The 26465-nt window shown below is 40.3% G+C and overlaps 3 protein-coding genes across 3 annotated transcripts; all 3 read left to right on the top strand.

Moving 5' to 3' along the window:
* Positions 1-673: 673 nt before the first annotated feature.
* LOC131255272 (receptor-like protein 35) lies at positions 674-3925 on the top strand. Its single transcript, XM_058255965.1, has one exon. The coding sequence runs from the start codon at positions 674-676 to the stop codon at positions 3923-3925; it is 3252 nt and encodes a 1083-aa protein (XP_058111948.1).
* A 1591-nt stretch (positions 3926-5516) lies between these two features.
* LOC131255271 (receptor-like protein 35) lies at positions 5517-8768 on the top strand. The gene has a single exon (XM_058255964.1). It carries the CDS (start codon positions 5517-5519, stop codon positions 8766-8768), a length of 3252 nt encoding a protein of 1083 aa, XP_058111947.1.
* A 13358-nt stretch (positions 8769-22126) lies between these two features.
* LOC131255270 (receptor-like protein 35) lies at positions 22127-25378 on the top strand. The gene has a single exon (XM_058255963.1). It carries the CDS (start codon positions 22127-22129, stop codon positions 25376-25378), a length of 3252 nt encoding a protein of 1083 aa, XP_058111946.1.
* The last annotated feature ends 1087 nt before the right edge of the window (positions 25379-26465 follow it).

The following is a 26465-nucleotide window of genomic DNA, read 5'->3' as shown; positions in this document are numbered from 1 at the left end:
TAAATTGAAATTTATTGTTTCTGTAGCCATTCATTTGTTTTGATATGGTGTGACCCACCTGAGGTGTGAAATGTTGTGGTTTCTATATGAGTAGATCTAAACATTGTAGCGCATCTGATGGAAGGCTCCGATCTCACACATGTAAATCACATGGCTGTAGAGTTACTCTGCCTGCCATGTTCTGCTGACCCAGAATTATTAGAAAATAGTCACACGTATGACCCATAGTGACCGTCCCCGTGGGTCACTATGGGTCCAACATCTGATCAGTGGTTGGGATCATATCGATAGGCTGTACAAATTAATAAAATATGGCCTCTAAAGTAAATGGCCCAAATCTCCCATCTAAATGGCTGAAAAGGCCAAATCGATTGGTAAACAGTGCTGGGCCCCACCAAATACAGAATGGACGATCCGAGCTGTGGATTGATCTAGGCCAGTTAGCTGGCTCACAGATTGGATGATCCCAAATCCATCGCAGCTGGGAGGATGGTCTGGTTTCATCAATGGTGGGACCATTTCAGAAGGTATAGATCAATGGTGGGCCCATTTCAGAAAATGAACAAATAAATAAATAAAGCATTAAAAAAAAGAAAAGAAAAAAAGAAAAGAAAAGAAAAGAAAGAGTAAATAATGGAGAAGAAAAAGTCTCAGAAAGAGTACTGACTGCGTGATGAGTGCTACTAATCTGTCACACGTGTGCGGCATTTTATTGGGCAACGAAGTGGAAAGCTCCTCCCTTGCCCATATATATAATGCCTCCCAAGCATCCCTCTTCCCACCCCATCCCAAATCCCTCCAACCAAAGCAAATGGCTCTTCTCCTTTCCTCTCTTACCAATAAAGCCTCTCCATTTCCTAACTTCTTCTCCATTCTCTCTTCCTTATTTACGTATCTCTTGTTATGTTCCCTCCTTTTCTCTTCCTCTTTTGTCTTTGCCAGTGTCAATACCAGTAAGGCCTTGTCAACCCAAAACCAATGCATTGAAGATCATTTCTCTGCTTTGCTCCACCTCAAACAGGGCTTTAACTTCTCCGCTGAGTACACCATGACTACATTGTCCTCTTGGAATCCTGATAACAGGGATTACTGTTCTTGGGAAGGCATCATGTGTGATGGTGCCACTGATCACGTGACCAGGCTCGACCTCAGCGAGCTCAATATCTTCGGTCGGATTGATTTTGTAAGCCTCTTTTGTCTTCAGAGCCTGCAGAGGCTTAACCTCGCTTCCAATTACTTTGATCCCTCTCCAATTCCTTCTGGGTTTGAACATCTCACCAGTTTGACCCATCTCAACCTCTCTTCTTTGCAATTTTATGGCCAAATCCCACTGGAAATCTCCCGCTTGACCACTTTGCTGTCCCTCGATCTATCTTACAATGAGTATACCAATGGTTCGTATGTCGAATACCTGAAACTCGAAAACCCGAACATTGGAGCATTCGTCCAAAATTTGTGGAGTCTAAGAGAACTCCATCTCGATTCAGTAAACATCTCAGCGCGGGGTAGTGAGTGGGGACTGGCGTTATCCTCAGCACTCCCTCATCTCCACAAGTTGAGCTTGAGGTATTGTGGTCTATCAGGCCCCATCCATCCTTCCCTTTCCAAGCTCCATTTCCTATCTGAACTCCACCTCAGTGGAAACAATCTCTCTTCAGCCATACCGAAGAGTATTTTCCGGCTGCCAAACCTACAAACCCTGGATGTATCTTACAATTCACTTCTCAGTGGATCATTGCCATCATCTCTTGCCAGCCTCAGGAACCTCGTGCATTTGGATCTTTCATCCAATGGTTTCAGCGGTCCAATCCCATCATCATTGTTTTCACTCCCATCACTACGAGAGCTTCATCTCCAATGCAACCAATTTAGTGGTCAGCTTGGGGAATTCCAAAATGCATCCTCTTCACTACTAGAGATCATCCACTTGAATGAAAACAAGTTCCAGGGGCCTATTCCAAGGTCAGTCTTTCAACTCACCAAGCTTACAGAGCTCTTTCTTAACTCCAATAGTTTCAATGGCACAATCCCTTCTTTTTATGGAAATGCACTTCATAATTGTATAAAACTCGACTTTTCCAACAATTCACTCAGTGGGACCATTCCATCATCATTCTTTTCACTCCCATCATTAGAAGAGCTTTATCTCCCAGATAACCAATTTAGTGGTCAACTTGATGAGTTCCACAATGCCTCCTCTTTGCGATGGATCATTTTGTGTAACAACAACTTGGAGGGGCCTATTCCAATGTCCATCTTTCAACTCCCAAAGCTTGAAGTCCTCCTGCTTACATCAAACAATTTCAGTGGTGACATGGACCTTGGCTTATTCCTAAACCTTAAGAACCTCTGGAGCCTAAGTCTTTCAGATAACAACTTCTCAGTCGATGATGGCGGAAGCAATTCAACCTCTGCATCCTTCCCTCATATTAAATATTTGTATTTAAAATCTTGCAACATTAGCAAATTTCCAGGCATCTTGAGAAACCAAGAGAGGCTATGTGCTTTAGACCTTTCCGATAACAGAATCAATGGTGAAATACCCAACTGGATATGGAAGGTTGGAAATGGCAGTTTGTCTTATTTGAATCTTTCTCGGAATGCTCTGGAAGGATTAGAGCAACCGTTTCCTCATATTTCTTTAAGTTCATTGAAATATATTGACCTGAGCTTTAACAAGCTAAAAGGATCAATTCCAATTCCTCCTCTCTCTTCCATTTTCTTTTCACTTTCAAGCAATTATTTTAGCGGAGAAGTTCCCTCACTTATTTGCAATTGCACTTGCTTACAAGTCCTCGATTTGTCTCGTAACCACTTCAATGGCTCTATTCCATCATGTTTGGGTGAAATAAGTGATGTCCTCACTGTGTTGAATCTTGGAGGAAATGCATTTAATGGCACCTTACTTCAAATATTCAAAGAGTGGTGTACTCTAGAGACACTTGATCTCAATGGAAATCAGTTGGAAGGGCAGGTGCCAAGTACTTTGGCCCGGTGCAAGAAGCTAGAAGTGTTAAACCTTGGAAACAATCACATACATGATACCTTCCCATTTTGGTTGGAAAATTTGTCTCAACTGCGCATTCTCATCTTAGGATCCAACAAATTTCACGGCACCATTGGACAACCCTTATCAAATCACTCCTTTCTACTGTTGCAAATCTTTGACATCTCTTGCAATAACTTCACAGGTAACTTGTCATCAAATATGTTCGGGAGTTGGAAGGCAATGATGGAGAAGTCTAAATCCCAATCTCAATTCATTAGCAAAACATTTGATGAAGGGTACTATCAAGATAAAGTGACTATAGTGAGCAAGAGAATGGAAATGGAACTGGTAAAGATCCTTACTGCCTTCACGGTAATAGATGTCTCAAATAACCAATTTCATGGGAATATTCCAGAATCAGTTGGGAATTTAAAATCATTGCTTGTGCTCAATATGTCCTACAACCGTCTCATAGGCCAAATTCCTACATTATTGGAGAACATGAAGGAACTTGAGTCATTAGATCTTTCACATAATAGTTTGTCCGGTGAGATCCCTTTACAGCTAACAAAGCTAACGTTCCTCGAGGTGTTGGACCTCTCGCAAAACCTCCTCATAGGAAGCATACCGCAAGGTCAACAATTCAGTACATTCACAAATGAATCATTTCTAGGGAACTTGGGATTATGTGGCCCTCCATTGTCAAAGAAATGCAACTACATCGAGGCTTCAACACCACTAGCACAATCAGAAAATAAATACGACTGGGAATCTGTGTGGATTGGGTTTGCAGTTGGATACGGAGTGGGAATGGGAATTCTTTTTTGGACTCTAGCACTTTGGACAAATGGAATGAGAAAATTCACTATATTTAGTGATAGAGTGCTTCTGTTGATTTTTCCATGTGAGACATTTATTTTAATGCATCAATACTAAGAGAATTGGAGGTAGGAGAAGAGAAAAGGGTGTCAAGGGAACTGAAGCATAAATAAAAAAGATGATATTTATAATGTTATATCTAATGTATCAAACTATATGTTGATGGCTGTGTGATAGGTGATGCCCGTCTCCTTTCTGTGGAGCTCGTGAATGTTTGTACAATTTTTTATCAAATCAACAAAGTTATAGGTGGTGCGCTCCCACCTTTCTGGAAAAAAATAAAATAAAATTATATGTTAATGGTTTAGCATTTCATGCATATGACTTTTATTTAATCAGTTCCATTAATTCGCTAAACACAATATTACTTATTCAACTTTAACTACTTGGGCCTTGTATGGCCATCCAAGTCGCAATCCAATCTCAGGTCAACTCAAGACTCAATTGAGTCATTGGCAAATTTTGTGGGTGACTCATGGGGTCGAACTGGAAAGGGTTAGACCACGTCCATGTCGAATAGGTCGAGTAGCATCCAAAGAAGGTGATCCCACCTTTAGAGGTAGACCCGGATTGGGTGTTGACCCTGCTACCTAGACATGGCGACATCATACAGTGGGATTTGATTGGACAATATGCCACGGCAAGAGATTGAGCCACAAAAAGGATGTTGAAAGCTGTTGGATGTGGGTTGTGGGAGTAGAATAGGTCTTACCTTGACTGTATGGGCCCCACCTTGATGAATGTGTTGTATATCTACGCTGTCCATCTGATTTTCCATCTCATTTTAGGACGATCCCAAAACTTAAACAGATCCAAATCTTAGGTGGACCACACCACTTGAAACTATAGTGATTGACCATTAAAAACTTATTGTGGGCCATAAAAGCTTTGGATCAAGCTGATCTTTGTATTTTCCCTTCAATCAGGTCTGTTTGACCTTATCAACAGGTTTTGATGGAAAATAAAAATTTTGGTCGGCCCTAGTTGGGTCCTAAGTAGTTTTGAATGGTAACCAGTCAATCAACATTGTTTCCCGTAGTATGGTCCGCCTGAGATTTTGATCTGATTAAGTTTTGCGACCACAGCAAAATGCTGGTTGGGGGTTGTGATCAGGGTCAAATATTTCATATCAGACCCCAGTAATTTCCTAAATTTACGTACATGATAAGGTTTAATGCCATATTTTAATCGTGTTTTTATTACAGGATGAAATCAGGAGTGTGTACTGAAAGATGATGTTAAGAACATGGATTTGGCGCTCCAAAATTACCGAGCACGGGATGGACTCCAGAAAACCAATAGTGAAGATTTTACACACCCGGGATTGAGGAAAGCAAGGCAAAGGGGCTCGAAACAGTGCTGGGCCCCACCAAATACAGATCGGACGATCCGAGCTGTGGATTGATCTAGGCCAGTTATCTGGCTCACAGATTGGGTAATCCCAAATCCATCGCAGCTGGGAGGATGGTCTGGTTTCATCAATGGTGGGCCCATTTCAGAAGGTATAGATCAATGGTGGGCCCATTTCAGAAAATGAACAAATAAATAAATAAAGCATTAAAAAAAAGAAAAGAAAAAAAGAAAAGAAAAGAAAAGAAAGAGTAAATAATGGAGAAGAAAAAGTCTTAGAAAGAGTACTGACTGCGTGATGAGTGCTACTAATCTGTCACACGTGTGCGGCATTTTATTGGGCAACGAAGTGGAAAGCTCCTCCCTTGCCCATATATATAATGCCTCCCAAGCATCCCTCTTCCCACCCCATCCCAAATCCCTCCAACCAAAGCAAATGGCTCTTCTCCTTTCCTCTCTTACCAATAAAGCCTCTCCATTTCCTAACTTCTTCTCCATTCTCTCTTCCTTATTTACGTATCTCTTGTTATGTTCCCTCCTTTTCTCTTCCTCTTTTGTCTTTGCCAGTGTCAATACCAGTAAGGCCTTGTCAACCCAAAACCAATGCATTGAAGATCATTTCTCTGCTTTGCTCCACCTCAAACAGGGCTTTAACTTCTCCGCTGAGTACACCATGACTACATTGTCCTCTTGGAATCCTGATAACAGGGATTACTGTTCTTGGGAAGGCATCATGTGTGATGGTGCCACTGATCACGTGACCAGGCTCGACCTCAGCGAGCTCAATATCTTCGGTCGGATTGATTTTGTAAGCCTCTTTTGTCTTCAGAGCCTGCAGAGGCTTAACCTCGCTTCCAATTACTTTGATCCCTCTCCAATTCCTTCTGGGTTTGAACATCTCACCAGTTTGACCCATCTCAACCTCTCTTCTTTGCAATTTTATGGCCAAATCCCACTGGAAATCTCCCGCTTGACCACTTTGCTGTCCCTCGATCTATCTTACAATGAGTATACCAATGGTTCGTATGTCGAATACCTGAAACTCGAAAACCCGAACATTGGAGCATTCGTCCAAAATTTGTGGAGTCTAAGAGAACTCCATCTCGATTCAGTAAACATCTCAGCGCGGGGTAGTGAGTGGGGACTGGCGTTATCCTCAGCACTCCCTCATCTCCACAAGTTGAGCTTGAGGTATTGTGGTCTATCAGGCCCCATCCATCCTTCCCTTTCCAAGCTCCATTTCCTATCTGAACTCCACCTCAGTGGAAACAATCTCTCTTCAGCCATACCGAAGAGTATTTTCCGGCTGCCAAACCTACAAACCCTGGATGTATCTTACAATTCACTTCTCAGTGGATCATTGCCATCATCTCTTGCCAGCCTCAGGAACCTCGTGCATTTGGATCTTTCATCCAATGGTTTCAGCGGTCCAATCCCATCATCATTGTTTTCACTCCCATCACTACGAGAGCTTCATCTCCAATGTAACCAATTTAGTGGTCAGCTTGGGGAATTCCAAAATGCATCCTCATCACTACTAGAGATCATCCACTTGAATGAAAACAAGTTCCAGGGGCCTATTCCAAGGTCAGTCTTTCAACTCACCAAGCTTACAGAGCTCTTTCTTAACTCCAATAGTTTCAATGGCACAATCCCTTCTTTTTATGGAAATGCACTTCATAATTGTATAAAACTTGACTTTTCCAACAATTCACTCAGTGGGACCATTCCATCATCATTCTTTTCACTCCCATCATTAGAAGAGCTTTATCTCCCAGATAACCAATTTAGTGGTCAACTTGATGAGTTCCACAATGCCTCCTCTTTGCGATGGATCATTTTGTGTAACAACAACTTGGAGGGGCCTATTCCAATGTCCATCTTTCAACTCCCAAAGCTTGAAGTCCTCCTGCTTACATCAAACAATTTCAGTGGTGACATGGACCTTGGCTTATTCCTAAACCTTAAGAACCTCTGGAGCCTAAGTCTTTCAGATAACACCTTCTCAGTCCATGATGGCGGAAGCAATTCAACCTCTGCATCCTTCCCTCATATTAAATATTTGTATTTAAAATCTTGCAACATTAGCAAATTTCCAGGCATCTTGAGAAACCAAGAGAGGCTATGTGCTTTAGACCTTTCCGATAACAGAATCAATGGTGAAATACCCAACTGGATATGGAAGGTTGGAAATGGCAGTTTGTCTTATTTGAATCTTTCTCGGAATGCTCTGGAAGGATTAGAGCAACCGTTTCCTCATATTTCTTTAAGTTCATTGAAATATATTGACCTGAGCTTTAACAAGCTAAAAGGATCAATTCCAATTCCTCCTCTCTCTTCCATTTTCTTTTCACTTTCAAGCAATTATTTTAGCGGAGAAGTTCCCTCACTTATTTGCAATTGCACTTGCTTACAAGTCCTCGATTTGTCTCGTAACCACTTCAATGGCTCTATTCCATCATGTTTGGGTGAAATAAGTGATGTCCTCACTGTGTTGAATCTTGGAGGAAATGCATTTAATGGCACCTTACTTCAAATATTCAAAGAGTGGTGTACTCTAGAGACACTTGATCTCAATGGAAATCAGTTGGAAGGGCAGGTGCCAAGTACTTTGGCCCGGTGCAAGAAGCTAGAAGTGTTAAACCTTGGAAACAATCACATACATGATACCTTCCCATTTTGGTTGGAAAATTTGTCTCAACTGCGCATTCTCATCTTAGGATCCAACAAATTTCACGGCACCATTGGACAACCCTTATCAAATCACTCCTTTCTACTGTTGCAAATCTTTGACATCTCTTGCAATAACTTCACAGGTAACTTGTCATCAAATATGTTCGGGAGTTGGAAGGCAATGATGGAGAAGTCTAAATCCCAATCTCAATTCATTAGCAAAACATTTGATGAAGGGTACTATCAAGATAAAGTGACTATAGTGAGCAAGAGAATGGAAATGGAACTGGTAAAGATCCTTACCGCCTTCACGGTAATAGATGTCTCAAATAACCAATTTCATGGGAATATTCCAGAATCAGTTGGGAATTTAAAATCATTGCTTGTGCTCAATATGTCCTACAACCGTCTCATAGGCCAAATTCCTACATTATTGGAGAACATGAAGGAACTTGAGTCATTAGATCTTTCACATAATAGTTTGTCCGGTGAGATCCCTTTACAGCTAACAAAGCTAACGTTCCTCGAGGTGTTGGACCTCTCGCAAAACCTCCTCATAGGAAGCATACCGCAAGGTCAACAATTCAGTACATTCACAAATGAATCATTTCTAGGGAACTTGGGATTATGTGGTCCTCCATTGTCAAAGAAATGCAACTACATCGAGGCTTCAACACCACTAGCACAATCAGAAAATAAATACATCTGGGAATCAGTGTGGATTGGGTTTGCAGTTGGATATGGAGTGGGAATGGGAATTCTTTTTTGGACTCTAGCACTTTGGACAAATGGAATGAGAAAATTCACTATATTTAGTGATAGAGTGCTTCTGTTGATTTTTCCATGTGAGACATTTATTTTAATGCATCAATACTAAGAGAATTGGAGGTAGGAGAAGAGAAAAGGGTGTCAAGGGAACTGAAGCATAAATAAAAAAGATGATATTTATAATGTTATATCTAATGTATCAAACTATATGTTGATGGCTGTGTGATAGGTGATGCCCGTCTCCTTTCTGTGGAGCTCGTGAATGTTTGTACAATTTTTTATCAAATCAACAAAGTTATAGGTGGTGCGCTCCCACCTTTCTAGAAAAAAATAAAATAAAATTATATGTTAATGGTTTAGCATTTCATGCATATGACTTTTATTTAATCAGTTCCATTAATTCGCTAAACACAATATTACTTATTCAACTTTAACTACTTGGGCCTTGTATGGCCATCCAAGTCGCAATCCAATCTTAGGTCAACTCATGACTCAATTGAGTCATTGGCAAATTTTGTGGGTGACTCATGGGGTCGAACTGGAAAGGGTTAGACCACGTCCATGTCGAATAGGTCGAGTAGCATCCAAAGAAGGTGATCCCACCTTTAGAGGTAGACCCGGATTGGGTGTTGACCCTGCTACCTAGACATGGCGACATCATACAGTGGGATTTGATTGGACAATATGCCACGGCAAGAGATTGAGCCACAAAAAGGATGTTGAAAGCTGTTGGATGTGGGTTGTGGGAGTAGAATAGGTCTTACCTTGACTGTATGGGCCCCACCTTGATGAATGTGTTGTATATCTACGCTGTCCATCTGATTTTCCATCTCATTTTAGGACGATCCCAAAACTTAAACAGATCCAAATCTTAGGTGGACCACACCACTTGAAACTATAGTGATTGACCATTAAAAACTTATTGTGGGCCATAAAAGCTTTGGATCAAGCTGATCTTTGTATTTTCCCTTCAATCAGGTCTGTTTGACCTTATCAACAGGTTTTGATAGAAAATAAAAATTTTGGTCGGCCCTAGTTGGGTCCTAAGTAGTTTTGAATGGTAACCAGTCAATCAACATTGTTTCCTGTAGTATGGTCCGCCTGAGATTTGGATCTGATTAAGTTTTGCGACCACATCCTAAAATGATCTGGAAGAACCGATGGATGCATGGATATATAACACATTCATCAAGGTGGGCCCCATGGTTAGGGTAACACGTAATCCTCTCTTGCATAATGACTATGCTGGTAGGTGTTGGAAAAGCTCTATGGCTGCACCATAATGTATGTGTTTTCTCCATGCCATCCCTCAATTTTTCCAGCTCATTTTACAGCTTGAGCCCAAAAGTTAAGCAGATCCAAATATAAGGTGGACCATACTATAGGAAACAGTGGTAATTGAATGCCCACCAATAAAAACTTCCAAAGAGCCACAAGTTTTGGATCAAACTGATATTTATGTTTTCCCTTCATCCATGCTTGTGTGTTGTATGGAAAATAAACATTACAATGGACCTTAGGATGTTTTTAATGGTGGACATTCAATCACCATTTGTCTTCATGTGTTGTAGTCCACCTGAGATTGGATCTGCCTCATTTTTGGCCTCATGCCCTAAAATGAATTGGAAAAATGGATGGACAGCGTGAATAAAATACATACATCATGGTGGGGCCCACAGAATCCACCAGTAGCTAGGTTGCAAGATGTGAGTCCATGAATCAACTTCTTTGGCAACTTCTTTAGCATGATGATATAGGCAAGAAGGAGAAGGTTATCTACTATCATCATTAGGTTGAGTATGCATCCAACTAGGCCCATCCTGACAGCAGCATGTGGTCCAGTCAAATCCCAACGTATTGTGTTACCACGAACATCCGTGATGACAGGGACTTGTCCGTCTTTCCATGATCACCGTCCACACAGCTTTCTACCCAACGGACCGCGGGCACAGATTGTGTACTGACCCTGCTTCCACTGACATTGGTATAAGCACAACATGGGATGTGATAGGTAGAGCCTAGTCTGTCAAAGATGGGGCCCATGCAAAGCATGTTTGCCCATCTCTGACAAGTTGGCCTCTACCTATCCGGGTCCTCAAGTTTCTTTCTTATTTGTCAAAAACATCTTTTCTAAGATGGTTTTGGCAAACACTCCTGCTCCCACAAATTGCGGGTGAGATGACTTACGATCCCACAATCCCATTGATTGACAAATATCCAAATAGTCCCTCAATTTCTAGGACACAATAAGCTTAACTTGATCCACCAAAGATCAGCTCACCAACGAAAGGAAAAGGCCACCGTATCAATTGACAAAGGAAAAAATTACATTAATTTCAATACAATGTAATGTTACAGTTCTGATTCGACGGAAACTGAAACAATATCTCAATTGAGATTCCGAGCCATGTAATTCCAAGATTTACATAAATTACATATGAAGAACAAAGCTCCATTCATAAACAACCTAAGAAATTTCTCTATATATTCTACGAACAAAAATCATGCCGTTGTAGTGAATCTTTAGCTACAAGACTGCTGTTCGTACCAAGACCATGGTCTTGGGTTCAAATGTCTTCACTACCATCAACGCATAAATGCCCTGCGACCTGCCCATCTTCTCTGAGTTGTACACATGTCGAAAAAGGATACAAGGAAATAATGGAATTAAGCTCAGAAGCACGCCACGATCTTCTCTGTTCAGCTACAATTTCAAATTCGTCTCTCAACGGAGGAAAAAAAACTAACCTAGAATCATAAAGAATGTTACTCTAGAAGCTTAAAAATGAGTTACGTGTTTAGAATTGTAAATGAATTCCTAGATCGATCCTAATTTCGTATATATGCAAATGAATCCGTTTCTTTTTCGACCTCTGAACAACCAAAATTACATATTTAACTTTAGCCATTCCACACAATGTCTATATTCTCTGAGCAAGTAGAAAGATCAGGTCGTTTTCTTATCGCAAATCTCTTCCTGAAACAGCACACTTTCTGAACCCAAGCAAGAATTCACAAACCCAAGCGAGATAGTAAATTCATTTTTATTATCTACCCAATAAAATTTTGAATTTCTAGAATTTATTTATATTTTCTTATTTTCCCTCGTGGAATCGAGGTATATGAGGAGTCCATAGAGGCTCCTTGGATTCAGAGTAGTTATCCTCATGAGGAAGACAGTGAGGAACCTCATCACACCTATCCTGTTTTATTTATTTATTTATTTAACTCTCCTGCATTTCTGAAGCTGCGAACCAAACAAAAGCAATGATTACACACGAAACTCATGATTGAGTAGACTAGTGGGCCCCACTTCAGGTGATGTGTTGTGCAGTCTATCTGCACAGCTTTGCGTACTAGGGCTGGAATGCTATAACTGTCTTACGAAGACAGCAATTTGAGTTGCACTAGGATGCTACAATGTGGTATGTGGGAGAGAGAGTTGTGATGGGTTTCAAACTCTCTCCACAGATTCTATAAAAGAGAGCTGGGTCCCCGATCCTACACCACGACAGAAATTCGATCGAGTCCCATCTTGTGAATTGCAGAAAGGGTGTGAAGGAGAGGAAGATCCTAAGCTTTACAGGAATTCTGGTATTCTGGTATTCTTATCCGGCTTCCATGCCTGCGTCTCATCTAGGTAAACCATCTGAACCCCTAATCGCTATGTCCCTTGCACAGATAGATCCGTGGGCCTATTCCGCATATAGATTAAGTCCCACATCTCGATCCAGAAAAAACTGCAACCCTTAAAGTAGATGATGTGGATCAGTGATTCACAGGGTCCAACCATGAATGTGAGATGCCCCAAAAAATCTCTATATTGGAAGATCAGTCAGTGGCTCACATTTCATGGCCATGATAATTCATGGAATAAATGGTTTGATGAAGCAAATACATATGCTGAAATAATCACCGGGCGGGATCCCTCAGAGGGTCATGACCTCTTCGTACAACCTATTTGTTTCTGTCGGGACTCAGGGATTTTTGTTGTATACTTGTCACTTGCCCTCCGCAATGAGAGAAATGCTTGTCGAACTTGTAACAGAGCTGTCTTTGGTACACATAATTCTCCATTACTTTACAGTCCAAGTAACCTCCGTTGAACAGTTCTATCAATGAGTTGGCTTGTGATGCACAATAAATAAATAAATAGTGTATGAGGAAGAGAGATCATAATTGACCCAAAATACTTAAATTAAAACTTGAGTTCAAACTCCATATGTTTGAAAAGGAAAAACTCACATATTAATTAAAAGTTTAAAACTCTGTATGTACAAAAATCTTCTCTTGGGCAACACCAAGTTAAACATGGTTTTTTTTTTTTTTTCCCAATAAAACACATTTTATTCAAAAAGAAAATCTTCTGGGGCCAATATCAAAAATAGAGATTGGTGATCGCCACCTACTCTTAAAATGATAATTGATAGACTGATTTATATGTGGATTACTTGAAAAGGAAGGATAGGATTTTACCTTTTAAATATATATATATATATATATATATATATATATATATATATATATATATATATATATATATATATATAGAAATTCTATATATTCTATTTTCAAACTTATTCTCTCTCTCTCTCTCTCTCTCTCTCTCTCTCTCTCTCTCTCTCTCTCTCTCTCTATATATATATATATATATATATATATATATATAAACATTGTTATGGATAGATGTCTTAAATTTGTCTATTGGTCTGTCGATGTCATCTAAGCCAGTCGTCGATGACATTGAAGGTTGCTCGATGCCATCGAGAATTTTTCAGAATTTTTTACCCCTGGTGGCTGGACAGTTTTGGTCCCTTTTTTATAACATCGATGGACCTTCGCTGACATCGAAGATTTTACGCAGATTTTGTGATTTTTGTTTCTTATTCCGATTCTACTTCTTTCTAAACTTATATACATGGGTGTATGCGGGATTGAGATGTATTCTAAGAGGTTCTAAGTATTTCTAAAAGGGTGTTAGGGTTTCAAGGGGTGGAGAAAAGGTGAGGTTTGAGGATTGCTCAAGCTGGGTAAGTCCTCTCTCTTTGTAATTTGTGCTTTCATAGTGGAATTTTTTGTCGCTTTGTGCCGTGGTTTTTTCCCGCAAGGGTTTTCCACGTTAAACCTTTGTGTTCTCTTATGTGTGCTTGGTGCCATTGGATTGTTATCCTAAATCTAGATCTGTGTGATTCCGCAGGCCAAATCTCCAACAAGTGGTATTAGAGCAATCACTGGGGTACAGATCTGAATCTGCAGGATTAGTAATAATGGGAAGCACTAGGTATGAGATTCAGAAGTATTCAGAAAAAAATAATTTTGAGTTATGGAAGATCAAGTTAATGAGTTCCTTATTCAAGCAAGACGAAGATGGTGCTCTTGAGGAGCGAAAGTCTACTATGACTGATGATGATTGGAATACTCTTGATAAGAAGATTTTATCATCGATCCGTTAATGTCTCACGGATGAGGTTCTTTAGAACGTCATGAGGGAGAAAACTGCGGCTAAGTTATGGGCAAAGTTAGAGGATGTCCATGTGAAAAAATCCTCTGAAAATTGCTTACACTTAAAGCGGCAGTATAACTTCAAAATGACAGAGGGTGAAGATTTGGAGGCTCACATCAGCAACTTTAATAAATTGGTTTGCAAATTGCTGAATATGGAGGAAGTGATGAAAGATGAAGAACAAGCATGTATGTTGCTGAATTCTCTTCCGGCGTAGTATGAGTCATTCAAGGATACTATGTGCAACACGAATAAAATCCTGAATGTCGACACCGTTATCTCAGCCCTTTATTGGAAGGCTATGAGAAAGCTAAACGGCGATACGGGGACATCTTCTGAGGCATTGTTTACGAGGGACAGAAATTCTGAGCAAGGTACAGGTTCTTCAGGTTATAGATCCAAATCCAAGAGCAAGGGCAAAGGAAAGGTAAAGTGCGCGCTGGAATTGTTGGAAGGAAGGACAAGTGAAGAAGGATTGTGAAAATCCTAAATCGAGGAGAGAAGATTCTGAGGTTTCGTATAGGGAGGCCAATACTGTCATGTCAGATGGATCGAGTGGATGTGATGGTAATGTTTTATCTGTGTCTACTAACAGGCGACCATACGATGATCGTAAGCATGAGTGGATGCTAGACACAGGGACATCTTTTCATATGACTCCTCATTGGAGTTGGTTCACTAGTTATAGAGAGTGTAATGGTGGACAAATATTTATGGGCAATGATATTGCCTATAATGTTGTAGTTATTGGTACGATACATATTAAGATGTTTGATGGGATGGAGCGTACCCTGACTGATGTCAGGCACGTTCCTGATTTAAAGCAAAATCTGATTTCTCTTGGTGTACTTGAGGCAAAAGGATGCAAGTACACAACTATTGATGGTGCTCTTAAGGTATCTAAGGAGGCACAGGTAATCATGAAAGCGCAACGACTCGGTAACTTATACAGGTTGATCGAGAGCACTTCAAAAGGTGGAGCTGCAGTGAATGTAGCGGATTCTATCTCAACACGTGTGTGGCATGTTGGGCATGACCACATGAGCGAGCATGACAGGAAGGCTGAGACATGCGGACATGGATATAGAGCAGGTGGAGCAGCCACCTGTGAGAAAAATCACACGACATGATCGCAGGATATTGGCAAGGTACACGGACGACTCCAATATTGTAGGGGATTCATCTTCTATTCAGATGGCTCTAAGTAAGCCTGGTGCTGAGAAGTGAAAGGTAATTATGGACGATGTGATGGATTCATTGTACCAGACCGACATATGAGAGCGGGTCGAGCTTCCAGTGGGCCGGAGAGTGGTTGGATGTAGGTGGATTTTCAGGAGGATACAACATAGATACAGGGCAAGGTTGGTAGCGAAGGGTTATGCTCAGAGAGAAGGGATCAACTTCTCAGAGATATTCATGCCGACGGTATAGCAGGTGCCTATTAGATCCATGATTGGCGCTGGCTGGCCAATTTGATCTTGAGCTGGAAGGATGGATGTGGAGTCTGCACTTCTGGAAGGGAAAGTGAAGAGTAGATCTACATGAAACAACCATAGCGGTTCGAAGTTAAAGGGGCTGAGAAAAAAACTTTGCAGGAGATCGTGGTTCGACCTGTCGCCTAGGCAGTGGTTTGATTCCTTCATGGTGAGTGAGGAGTTGATGACATGCAGATCGTCAATTATGACATATTTGAAATCAATGTACTGAAGACTCGGTTAAGTGGAACATTTAGGATGAAGGTTCGGGGGGTTGCAAAGATGGTTCTCGGCATTGACATTGAAGGAGGAGTAGGCTTTGGTAATCACAGGAGGAATACCTTGTGTGTAGATATTGATCATAGATGTAATGGGTCAGATCCTACGCGTCTCTCCTCAAGTTTTCCTCAGGACATGTCCCATAATAGATGAGGAAAAACATGATATCTCATGAGCCTTATTTGATTGCGGTTGGTAGTGTATGCCATGGTCTGGATTAGACTGGTTATTTCATAAGCTATCAGTGTTGTGAGCAAATACCCCGGCAAGCAATATTGGGTAGCGGTGAGATGGTAAGAAGACTACATTTTTCCTTTTGAGAAGACAGGAGCAAAGGTGGTTAGGCATACAGATTCAGATCCGGCAAACATGCTCTCTTAAATCATTCCTGCAGAGAAGTTGAAGTTATGTGCAACTTCTCTGGGCTTGGTGATGGCGAAAAAGTAGGACAGAGTATGTATAAGAAGCTATGATGTGATGCAGAAATAAGAGAAGAGGACAAGAAGCTACACGGATGAAGATTGAAGATATGGTGGAGATTGTTATATATGGACAGATGTCTTAAATCTGTCTGTTGGTTTGTCAATGACATCGACCAGTCTTCGATGTCATCGAAGCCAGTCATCGATGACATCGAAGGTTGCTCGATGCCATCGAGAATTTTCAGAAATTTTCACCCCTGGTCGCTGGACAATTTTGGTCCATTTTCGATGACATCGATGGACCTTCGATGACATCGAAGATTTTACGCAGATTTTCTGCGGAAACACAGATTTTGCGATTTTTGTTTCCTATTCCGATTCTACTTCTTTCTAAACTTATATAAAGGGGTGTATGCGGGATTGGGAGGTATTCTAAGAGGTTCTAAGTATTTCTAAAAGGGTGCTAGGGTTTCAAGGGATGGAGAAAAGGTGAGGTTTGAGGAATGCTCAAGCCGGGTAAGTCATCTCTCTTTGTAATCTGTACTTTCATAGTGAAATTTTCTGTCACTTTGTGCCGTGTTTTTTTCCCGCAAGGGTTTTCCATGTTAAACCTTTGTGTTCTCTTATGTGTGCTTGGTGCCATTGGATTGCTATCCTAGATCTAGATCTGTGTGATTCCGCAGGCCAAATCCCCAACAAGCATCTTCCCAACTAATTGAGGCAATTCGTCCTTGACTAATTGAGGGCAGCTACATGGATCCTTTTTTGCTATTCCAGTCTACCAAAGGGCTAGGTCATGTCTTTTCTTACTATCTTCATCCACATGCTTTTAGGCCTTTCCCTTGTACCAACCCACTCCTAGGTCTTAACCAGCCGTTCTTAGCCTCCATTTTTCATACCCAAATTGCTGCTACTGCTAACTATCTATATATTGTTGTCATAAATATAGAAATTCTACATATTCTATTTTCAACCTTATTTATATATAATATATATAGACACATAAATGCATGTACATAGCCCCTTTTCACTTTGTTTTTTGTCTCTTTCTTTTTTCTTTTTCTTTTTACTTCAAACCATAGTAAACCTGAACTATTCATTCTAAGAATTTTGGTGTTTCCCTTTTTTTTTTCCTCTCTATATATTTAATGATCGAGATTGAATTGAACATGAAGATTTCCCCATCCCTCAGTTTTTACTTACAATGGTACTAGCACACGTATTTGAGTGTTGCTAAAGATATACAAAAGAAGAGCGAGAATCATCTTTCTAGCACACATGAGATATCCGGGCCATCCATGTGCTTGCCAACATGATCATATCTTGGCCCTTAAAGAGGTTGGTCAGCTCATCAGGTGGGTATAATGGAAAGATGGCTAAAATAAATTAATCAAATATCCGCATTCAACATACATGCATAACGCAGGGAAGGACGTGAGGTCGAGCACTGTCTTCCTCAAGAGGATAACTATTCCGAATCCACGGAACCTCTCTGGACTTTTCATAGAGACTTCTCGAATCCATGAGGAAAGAAAGCGAAAATAGAAATAAATTCTAATAAATTCCAAATTGATTAATCTAATAAATTCAAAATTGATTAATGAATGAATAAAAATGAGTTCACAACCCTTCAAATATGGGTACCAAGCAATGGGAGAGAAATCAGAATCAAACTACGACTAAAACTCCTAAAGTGCGCAACTTACTATAAATAATAAATTTACTATTTATAAACGGGCGTGATGTCTACAAGTGCGCAAGGTTTTCAGCCAAAAATAGTGTCATATTTGGCTTCACCAAGCTGTTCTCCTAATTATTCTAAGCTCTTTTCACGTTGGGCGCAATTCCCAAAGCCCAACGGATGAAGAGTTATAATCAAACTAAAACTTACTATTTATAGTAAAAACATAATTAAAATAGGAAAACGACCATCGATCCGGGGGTATTTCACAAACCTAGTTTGCGCAACCTGGCATAGCGGGGTCGGTAGCTAAGGTAGCTCGTTCTACCCTAAAATTAAATATTTTACGTCTGATAACTTATTCTGGATTGCAAAATACACCCGACTTAAGGTGCAATGGTCCGGATCACTTCGTCCACCGGGCCTTTTCTGATCCATCTTGGCGATGTAACTGTCCGCGACCCATTCAACATACATGTGGGGCCCAAATGGTGAACATGGTATTCCATAACAGTAATGGTTGTCATAATGGCCACTGCCATTACCATTATCGTTACCATGCCCTTTTTTTGGGAAAAAAAAAAAGTTTCAACCTCGTAACGGGTCATTTTTTATGTAACGTCATTGAAGGCCTCGTTACATGTAATAGTTACCACCGTTAACATTATGTAATGGCTGTTACATAACCATTTTGGAACACCTTGATGATGAGCATATCAACCTATTTTTGGGCCAGAGGTGGTGGTGGGACACAATCCAAAATATTTTCCAGATCTCACATGCCCCATGCTCACATTGAGCGCTGTAAAGAGGTTTCTATATCCTCTTCATTCTCTATTTATCATTATCATTTTAGCCATTCTCCTAACAATTAGCATATAAATGCTGGATTGGCAAACTTTTTGACTGGCTGCCCACCAGATGGAGACATTTTCACATATGCGCACGAGAGAGAGAGAGAGAGAGAGAGAGAGAGAGAGAGAGAGAGCTCACAAGGGCAAGGTTCAAGTAAACCAAACCAAATTGTATGGTCCAACTCCTCACCCAAACCGTAGGTTCATTTTAAAAGCGAGGTTCATGTAAATCGAACCAAAAGGTGAGTAGTGGATTGGTCCAGCTCAATATCCGAACGACAGCTTCGTCCAAAAGCAAGACTCGTATAAACCAAACCGCATCACCATTTTTGCACGGAAATGGAGGGGCCGCAACTGCATTTATGCAAACATGGTGGAGCTTCCACTGCATTTGCGCAAGATGGTGGAGGCTCCACCATCTTCAAAATCTTCGTGCTTTGAATCCACCAACATGTGGGCTGGGTTGTCTATAAGCAATTCAGCCTTGGATAATAGGCCCATCGAGCCCATTAACATCAAGAAATGGCCTATTCCCGGATTTCAAATCCAAGCCAAACTCGACCCATGGATAGGGATGCAAAGGGGTGGGCCATGTCTGTCCAAGACTGGCCCAAAAGCGAAACTACGCTCAAGCCCATCTAGGCCCATGACAGAAACAAATGAGAACCTGAACCCAAGCCACCAAGCATGGCTTTCCATTTTTTTGCATGATCTAAGGGTTTTCATTAAGTGTACTCTACCATTGATGTGACCTATGATAAAAACGCCCTTGAAATTCACCGTGGACAAGACCTTAGACACAACCAAGCCTAGCCCAATTAATAAGCAAACTTAAATTTAAGGCCCAATCTTGGACTGCGTGGCCACTTGAGTTTTTTTTATCTGCCTTATTTTTTGGCTCACATAAAAAATGATATGACGAAAATGTTGGACGGAATGGATGTAACACATTAATCATGGTGGACCTCAAAGGGCTTCTACAAATAAGCTTTTTAAGGATTATCATTGAGTGTGTGTGTGTGTGTGTGTGTGTATATAAGAAAACTTTAGATAATTAAGAGTGATTTGGTAGTTGTTGGAATTGGACTTTAATAGTGTAGAACCATCGTTCTATCATGATCATGATGAAAGGTTGAGAATTGTGAATGACTAGATATAAATGAGCCAAATTAGATCTTTGTAAATTTCATGATAATGTCATGGTTCATATTGAAATCGGACAGTTGGATAACTTAATAGGTCCATAAGGAGTATTCTCGATGGTTTAGATCGATGAAAAATCAAGCATATAGCATTATGTACGTTTGAGATGTATTTGTTTTTTTTTTTTTTAAAGAGCGTGTATGTACATGTACTTAGGATCAGGGTAATTAATCACAATTCTGACATTAGGTTAAGCTTATACTTGAGTAAAAGGTAAAATGATGGTTCATGATCATTGTTGGGTGCGTAGATGGATGAATATTGTAATGATCCCAAGGTCAATTATCTATGATTGGGTGATCCAAAATAAAGTAGATGATCAAATATCTTAGTCTTGTTATGAGTAGTTCTTTCAACAATAGATTTGATGAATACTTGAGAATACTAGAATATATGAGGGTCCGAAGCTTATTAAAGTATGTATGTATGATTAAGTGTGTGTAAATATGTATACAACTATGAGCATTTTATTCAATTCGAAGAAAAGAAAAATATTTCACTAAATTATGCACCTGGTCCAACAGCCATGCACATACTCATGCATGAAATTTTTTGAATTGCTACACCTATAAATGTACAATTTAAGTCATGCATGGTCTATTACTTGGGTGAAGACAAGAGTGGATGGACAAATCAGAAGGCAAGGATTGGTATAATACATTCCCATGTGTTGCAATAGGATATATTGGCACTTTGGTGGTTGGGTCACGTGTTTTCTAATCTAAACCATTTATTGTGCTGGTCCTCATGGTCCATGGGAGATTTTTTTTTTTCTTTAAAAAAAAATCTGATATTGAAATATGTTAATCTATTATTTTTCAAAGCTTAATAGACCATCTATATTTAAAAGGAACTAATCCAATGATCAAATGATTCAATATTTAGCAGTTATTTGATACTCTTGTTGAGAGTGTGTGCTTGACACAAACACTCTGAAAGTATAGCCATTGCATCCATTAACTTGAATTAAATAGACTAATTAAACTGCTAACCAACTGCTGACCATTCCAAAGTCTGGCTGGACTGGTTGAACAATTCTAGCCTCAATTGGTTGACACATGTTTGTAAACACCACCTGCTTTCAATTTTAATATGCCCATAAACCTGTGTATATGGTTTGGGCAATTTAGTTTGGATATGCAAATTTTAAGCAACCTGTGTATCATTATAACACCTTCATACTCAGAGTATCAAAGTTCTCTAAAATATTCGCAGAGTTTTAATCATTTTGCTATTCCCCATCCAAAGGTGAGACACATGGATGGGACCATTTAAAGATGAACCCAAATGGAGAGGCTAGAGCCCAATCAATCTAATAACAATACATTGGAACGTATTTTAAGGAACATTAATTAAGAAGGAAGTAGGGTCATTTTAATAGATGGTCTTTTCAGGTCACCATCTGCAGGCGTGAATAAATTAATAAAGGGTTTTACTAGCTTGACTCATTTCTCGTCACTCCCTTGCCTCTCTTTTTTATGTTGGGCAGCCCTTTGTGAGGCTACTCGCACTAGTAGCCACCTAGCTAGTTTCAAAGCTTTGTGGGCCTCATCATAATGTGTGTTTTATCCATGCGAATCATCCATTTTTCAGCTCATTTTATGGCATGATCCAAAAAATGAGGGAGATCCAAGTCTAAAGTGAACCACAGCACACTAAAAAATAGCAATGGAGCGTCCGCCATTAAAATTTTTATAAGGTCACTGGTTGACAAGATCACATAGACCTGGATAAAGGGAAAACATCGATTGGTAAACAGTGCTGGGCCCCACCAAATACAGAATGGACGATCCGAGCTGTGGATTGATCTAGGCCAGTTAGCTGGCTCACAGATTGGATGATCCCAAATCCATCGCAGCTGGGAGGATGGTCTGGTTTCATCAATGGTGGGACCATTTCAGAAGGTATAGATCAATGGTGGGCCCATTTCAGAAAATGAACAAATAAATAAATAAAGCATTAAAAAAAAGAAAAGAAAAAAAGAAAAGAAAAGAAAAGAAAGAGTAAATAATGGAGAAGAAAAAGTCTCAGAAAGAGTACTGACTGCGTGATGAGTGCTACTAATCTGTCACACGTGTGCGGCATTTTATTGGGCAACGAAGTGGAAAGCTCTTCCCTTGCCCATATATATAATGCCTCCCAAGCATCCCTCTTCCCACCCCATCCCAAATCCCTCCAACCAAAGCAAATGGCTCTTCTCCTTTCCTCTCTTACCAATAAAGCCTCTCCATTTCCTAACTTCTTCTCCATTCTCTCTTCCTTATTTACGTATCTCTTGTTATGTTCCCTCCTTTTCTCTTCCTCTTTTGTCTTTGCCAGTGTCAATACCAGTAAGGCCTTGTCAACCCAAAACCAATGCATTGAAGATCATTTCTCTGCTTTGCTCCACCTCAAACAGGGCTTTAACTTCTCCGCTGAGTACACCATGACTACATTGTCCTCTTGGAATCCTGATAACAGGGATTACTGTTCTTGGGAAGGCATCATGTGTGATGGTGCCACTGATCACGTGACCAGGCTCGACCTCAGCGAGCTCAATATCTTCGGTCGGATTGATTTTGTAAGCCTCTTTTGTCTTCAGAGCCTGCAGAGGCTTAACCTCGCTTCCAATTACTTTGATCCCTCTCCAATTCCTTCTGGGTTTGAACATCTCACCAGTTTGACCCATCTCAACCTCTCTTCTTTGCAATTTTATGGCCAAATCCCACTGGAAATCTCCCGCTTGACCACTTTGCTGTCCCTCGATCTATCTTACAATGAGTATACCAATGGTTCGTATGTCGAATACCTGAAACTCGAAAACCCGAACATTGGAGCATTCGTCCAAAATTTGTGGAGTCTAAGAGAACTCCATCTCGATTCAGTAAACATCTCAGCGCGGGGTAGTGAGTGGGGACTGGCGTTATCCTCAGCACTCCCTCATCTCCACAAGTTGAGCTTGAGGTATTGTGGTCTATCAGGCCCCATCCATCCTTCCCTTTCCAAGCTCCATTTCCTATCTGAACTCCACCTCAGTGGAAACAATCTCTCTTCAGCCATACCGAAGAGTATTTTCCGGCTGCCAAACCTACAAACCCTGGATGTATCTTACAATTCACTTCTCAGTGGATCATTGCCATCATCTCTTGCCAGCCTCAGGAACCTCGTGCATTTGGATCTTTCATCCAATGGTTTCAGCGGTCCAATCCCATCATCATTGTTTTCACTCCCATCACTACGAGAGCTTCATCTCCAATGTAACCAATTTAGTGGTCAGCTTGGGGAATTCCAAAATGCATCCTCATCACTACTAGAGATCATCCACTTGAATGAAAACAAGTTCCAGGGGCCTATTCCAAGGTCAGTCTTTCAACTCACCAAGCTTACAGAGCTCTTTCTTAACTCCAATAGTTTCAATGGCACAATCCCTTCTTTTTATGGAAATGCACTTCATAATTGTATAAAACTTGACTTTTCCAACAATTCACTCAGTGGGACCATTCCATCATCATTCTTTTCACTCCCATCATTAGAAGAGCTTTATCTCCCAGATAACCAATTTAGTGGTCAACTTGATGAGTTCCACAATGCCTCCTCTTTGCGATGGATCATTTTGTGTAACAACAACTTGGAGGGGCCTATTCCAATGTCCATCTTTCAACTCCCAAAGCTTGAAGTCCTCCTGCTTACATCAAACAATTTCAGTGGTGACATGGACCTTGGCTTATTCCTAAACCTTAAGAACCTCTGGAGCCTAAGTCTTTCAGATAACACCTTCTCAGTCCATGATGGCGGAAGCAATTCAACCTCTGCATCCTTCCCTCATATTAAATATTTGTATTTAAAATCTTGCAACATTAGCAAATTTCCAGGCATCTTGAGAAACCAAGAGAGGCTATGTGCTTTAGACCTTTCCGATAACAGAATCAATGGTGAAATACCCAACTGGATATGGAAGGTTGGAAATGGCAGTTTGTCTTATTTGAATCTTTCTCGGAATGCTCTGGAAGGATTAGAGCAACCGTTTCCTCATATTTCTTTAAGTTCATTGAAATATATTGACCTGAGCTTTAACAAGCTAAAAGGATCAATTCCAATTCCTCCTCTCTCTTCCATTTTCTTTTCACTTTCAAGCAATTATTTTAGCGGAGAAGTTCCCTCACTTATTTGCAATTGCACTTGCTTACAAGTCCTCGATTTGTCTCGTAACCACTTCAATGGCTCTATTCCATCATGTTTGGGTGAAATAAGTGATGTCCTCACTGTGTTGAATCTTGGAGGAAATGCATTTAATGGCACCTTACTTCAAATATTCAAAGAGTGGTGTACTCTAGAGACACTTGATCTCAATGGAAATCAGTTGGAAGGGCAGGTGCCAAGTACTTTGGCCCGGTGCAAGAAGCTAGAAGTGTTAAACCTTGGAAACAATCACATACATGATACCTTCCCATTTTGGTTGGAAAATTTGTCTCAACTGCGCATTCTCATCTTAGGATCCAACAAATTTCACGGCACCATTGGACAACCCTTATCAAATCACTCCTTTCTACTGTTGCAAATCTTTGACATCTCTTGCAATAACTTCACAGGTAACTTGTCATCAAATATGTTCGGGAGTTGGAAGGCAATGATGGAGGAGTCTAAATCCCAATCTCAATTCATTAGCAAAACATTTGATGAAGGGTACTATCAAGATAAAGTGACTATAGTGAGCAAGAGAATGGAAATGGAACTGGTAAAGATCCTTACCGCCTTCACGGTAATAGATGTCTCAAATAACCAATTTCATGGAAATATTCCAGAATCAGTTGGGAATTTAAAATCATTGCTTGTGCTCAATATGTCCTACAACCGTCTCATAGGCCAAATTCCTGCATTATTGGAGAACATGAAGGAACTTGAGTCATTAGATCTTTCACATAATAGTTTGTCTGGTGAGATCCCTTTACAGCTAACAAAGCTAACGTTCCTCGAGGTGTTGGACCTCTCGCAAAACTTCCTCATAGGAAGCATACCGCAAGGTCAACAATTTAGTACATTCACAAATGAATCATTTCTAGGGAACTTGGGATTATGTGGCCCTCCATTGTCAAAGAAATGCAACTACATCGAGGCTTCAACACCACTAGCACATTCAGAAAATAAATACATCTGGGAATCAGTGTGGATTGGGTTTGCAGTTGGATACGGAGTGGGAATGGGAATTCTTTTTTGGACTCTAGCACTTTGGACAAATGGAATGAGGAAATTCACTATATTCAGTGATAGAGTGCTTCTGTTGATTTTTCCATGTGAGACATTTATTTTAATGCATCAATACTAAGAGAATTGGAGGTAGGAGAAGGGAAAAGGGTGTCAAGGGAACTGAAGCATAAATAAAAAAGATGATATTTATAATGTTATATCTAATGTATCAAACTATATGTTAATGGCTGTATGATAGGTGATGCCCATCTCCTTTCTGTGGAGCCCATGAATGTTTGTACAATTTTTTATCAAATCAACAAAGTTATAGGTGGTGCGCTCCCACCTTTCTGGAAAAAAAAAACTATATGTTAATGGTTTAGCATTTCATGCATATGGCTTTTATTTAATCAGTTCCATTAATTCGCTAAACACAATATTACTTATTCAACTTTAACTACTTGGGCCTTGTATGGCCATCCAAGTCGCAATCCAATCTCAGGTCAATTCATGACTCAATTGAGTCATTGGCGAATTTTGTGGGTGACTCATGGGGTCGAATTAGATAGGGTTTGACCACGTCCATGTCGAATAGGTCGAGTAGCATCCAAAGAAGGTGATCCCACCTTTAGAGGTAGACCCGGATTGGGTGTTGACCCTGCTACCTAGACATGGCGACATCATACAGTGGGATTTGATTGGACAATATGCCACGGCAAGAGATTGAGCCACAAAAAGGATGTTGAAAGCTGTTGGATGTGGGTTGTGGGAGTAGAATAGGTCTTACCTTGACTGTATGGGCCCCACCTTGATGAATGTGTTGTATATCTACGCTGTCCATCTGATTTTCCATCTCATTTTAGGACGATCCCAAAACTTAAACAGATCCAAATCTTAGGTGGACCACACCACTTGAAACTATAGTGATTGACCATTAAAAACTTATTGTGGGCCATAAAAGCTTTGGATCAAGCTGATCTTTGTATTTTCCCTTCAATCAGGTCTGTTTGACCTTATCAACAGGTTTTGATAGAAAATAAAAATTTTGGTCGGCCCTAGTTGGGTCCTAAGTAGTTTTGAATGGTAACCAGTCAATCAACATTGTTTCCTGTAGTATGGTCCGCCTGAGATTTGGATCTGATTAAGTTTTGCGACCACATCCTAAAATGATCTGGAAGAACCGATGGATGCATGGATATATAACACATTCATCAAGGTGGGCCCCA

This window comes from Magnolia sinica, chromosome 9 (genome assembly GCF_029962835.1).
Source record: "Magnolia sinica isolate HGM2019 chromosome 9, MsV1, whole genome shotgun sequence".
Lineage (NCBI taxonomy): Eukaryota > Viridiplantae > Streptophyta > Magnoliopsida > Magnoliales > Magnoliaceae > Magnolia > Magnolia sinica.
Note: the sequence above shows the minus strand (reverse complement) of the source record. Positions and strands in the feature narration are given on the sequence as shown.

Bases quoted from the DNA above. Each gene is read 5' to 3' on its own strand.
- LOC131255271 (XM_058255964.1), top strand. From the start codon at position 5,517: ATGAGTGCTACTAATCTGTCACACGTGTGCGGCATTTTATTGGGCAAC.
- LOC131255272 (XM_058255965.1), top strand. From the start codon at position 674: ATGAGTGCTACTAATCTGTCACACGTGTGCGGCATTTTATTGGGCAAC.
- LOC131255270 (XM_058255963.1), top strand. From the start codon at position 22,127: ATGAGTGCTACTAATCTGTCACACGTGTGCGGCATTTTATTGGGCAAC.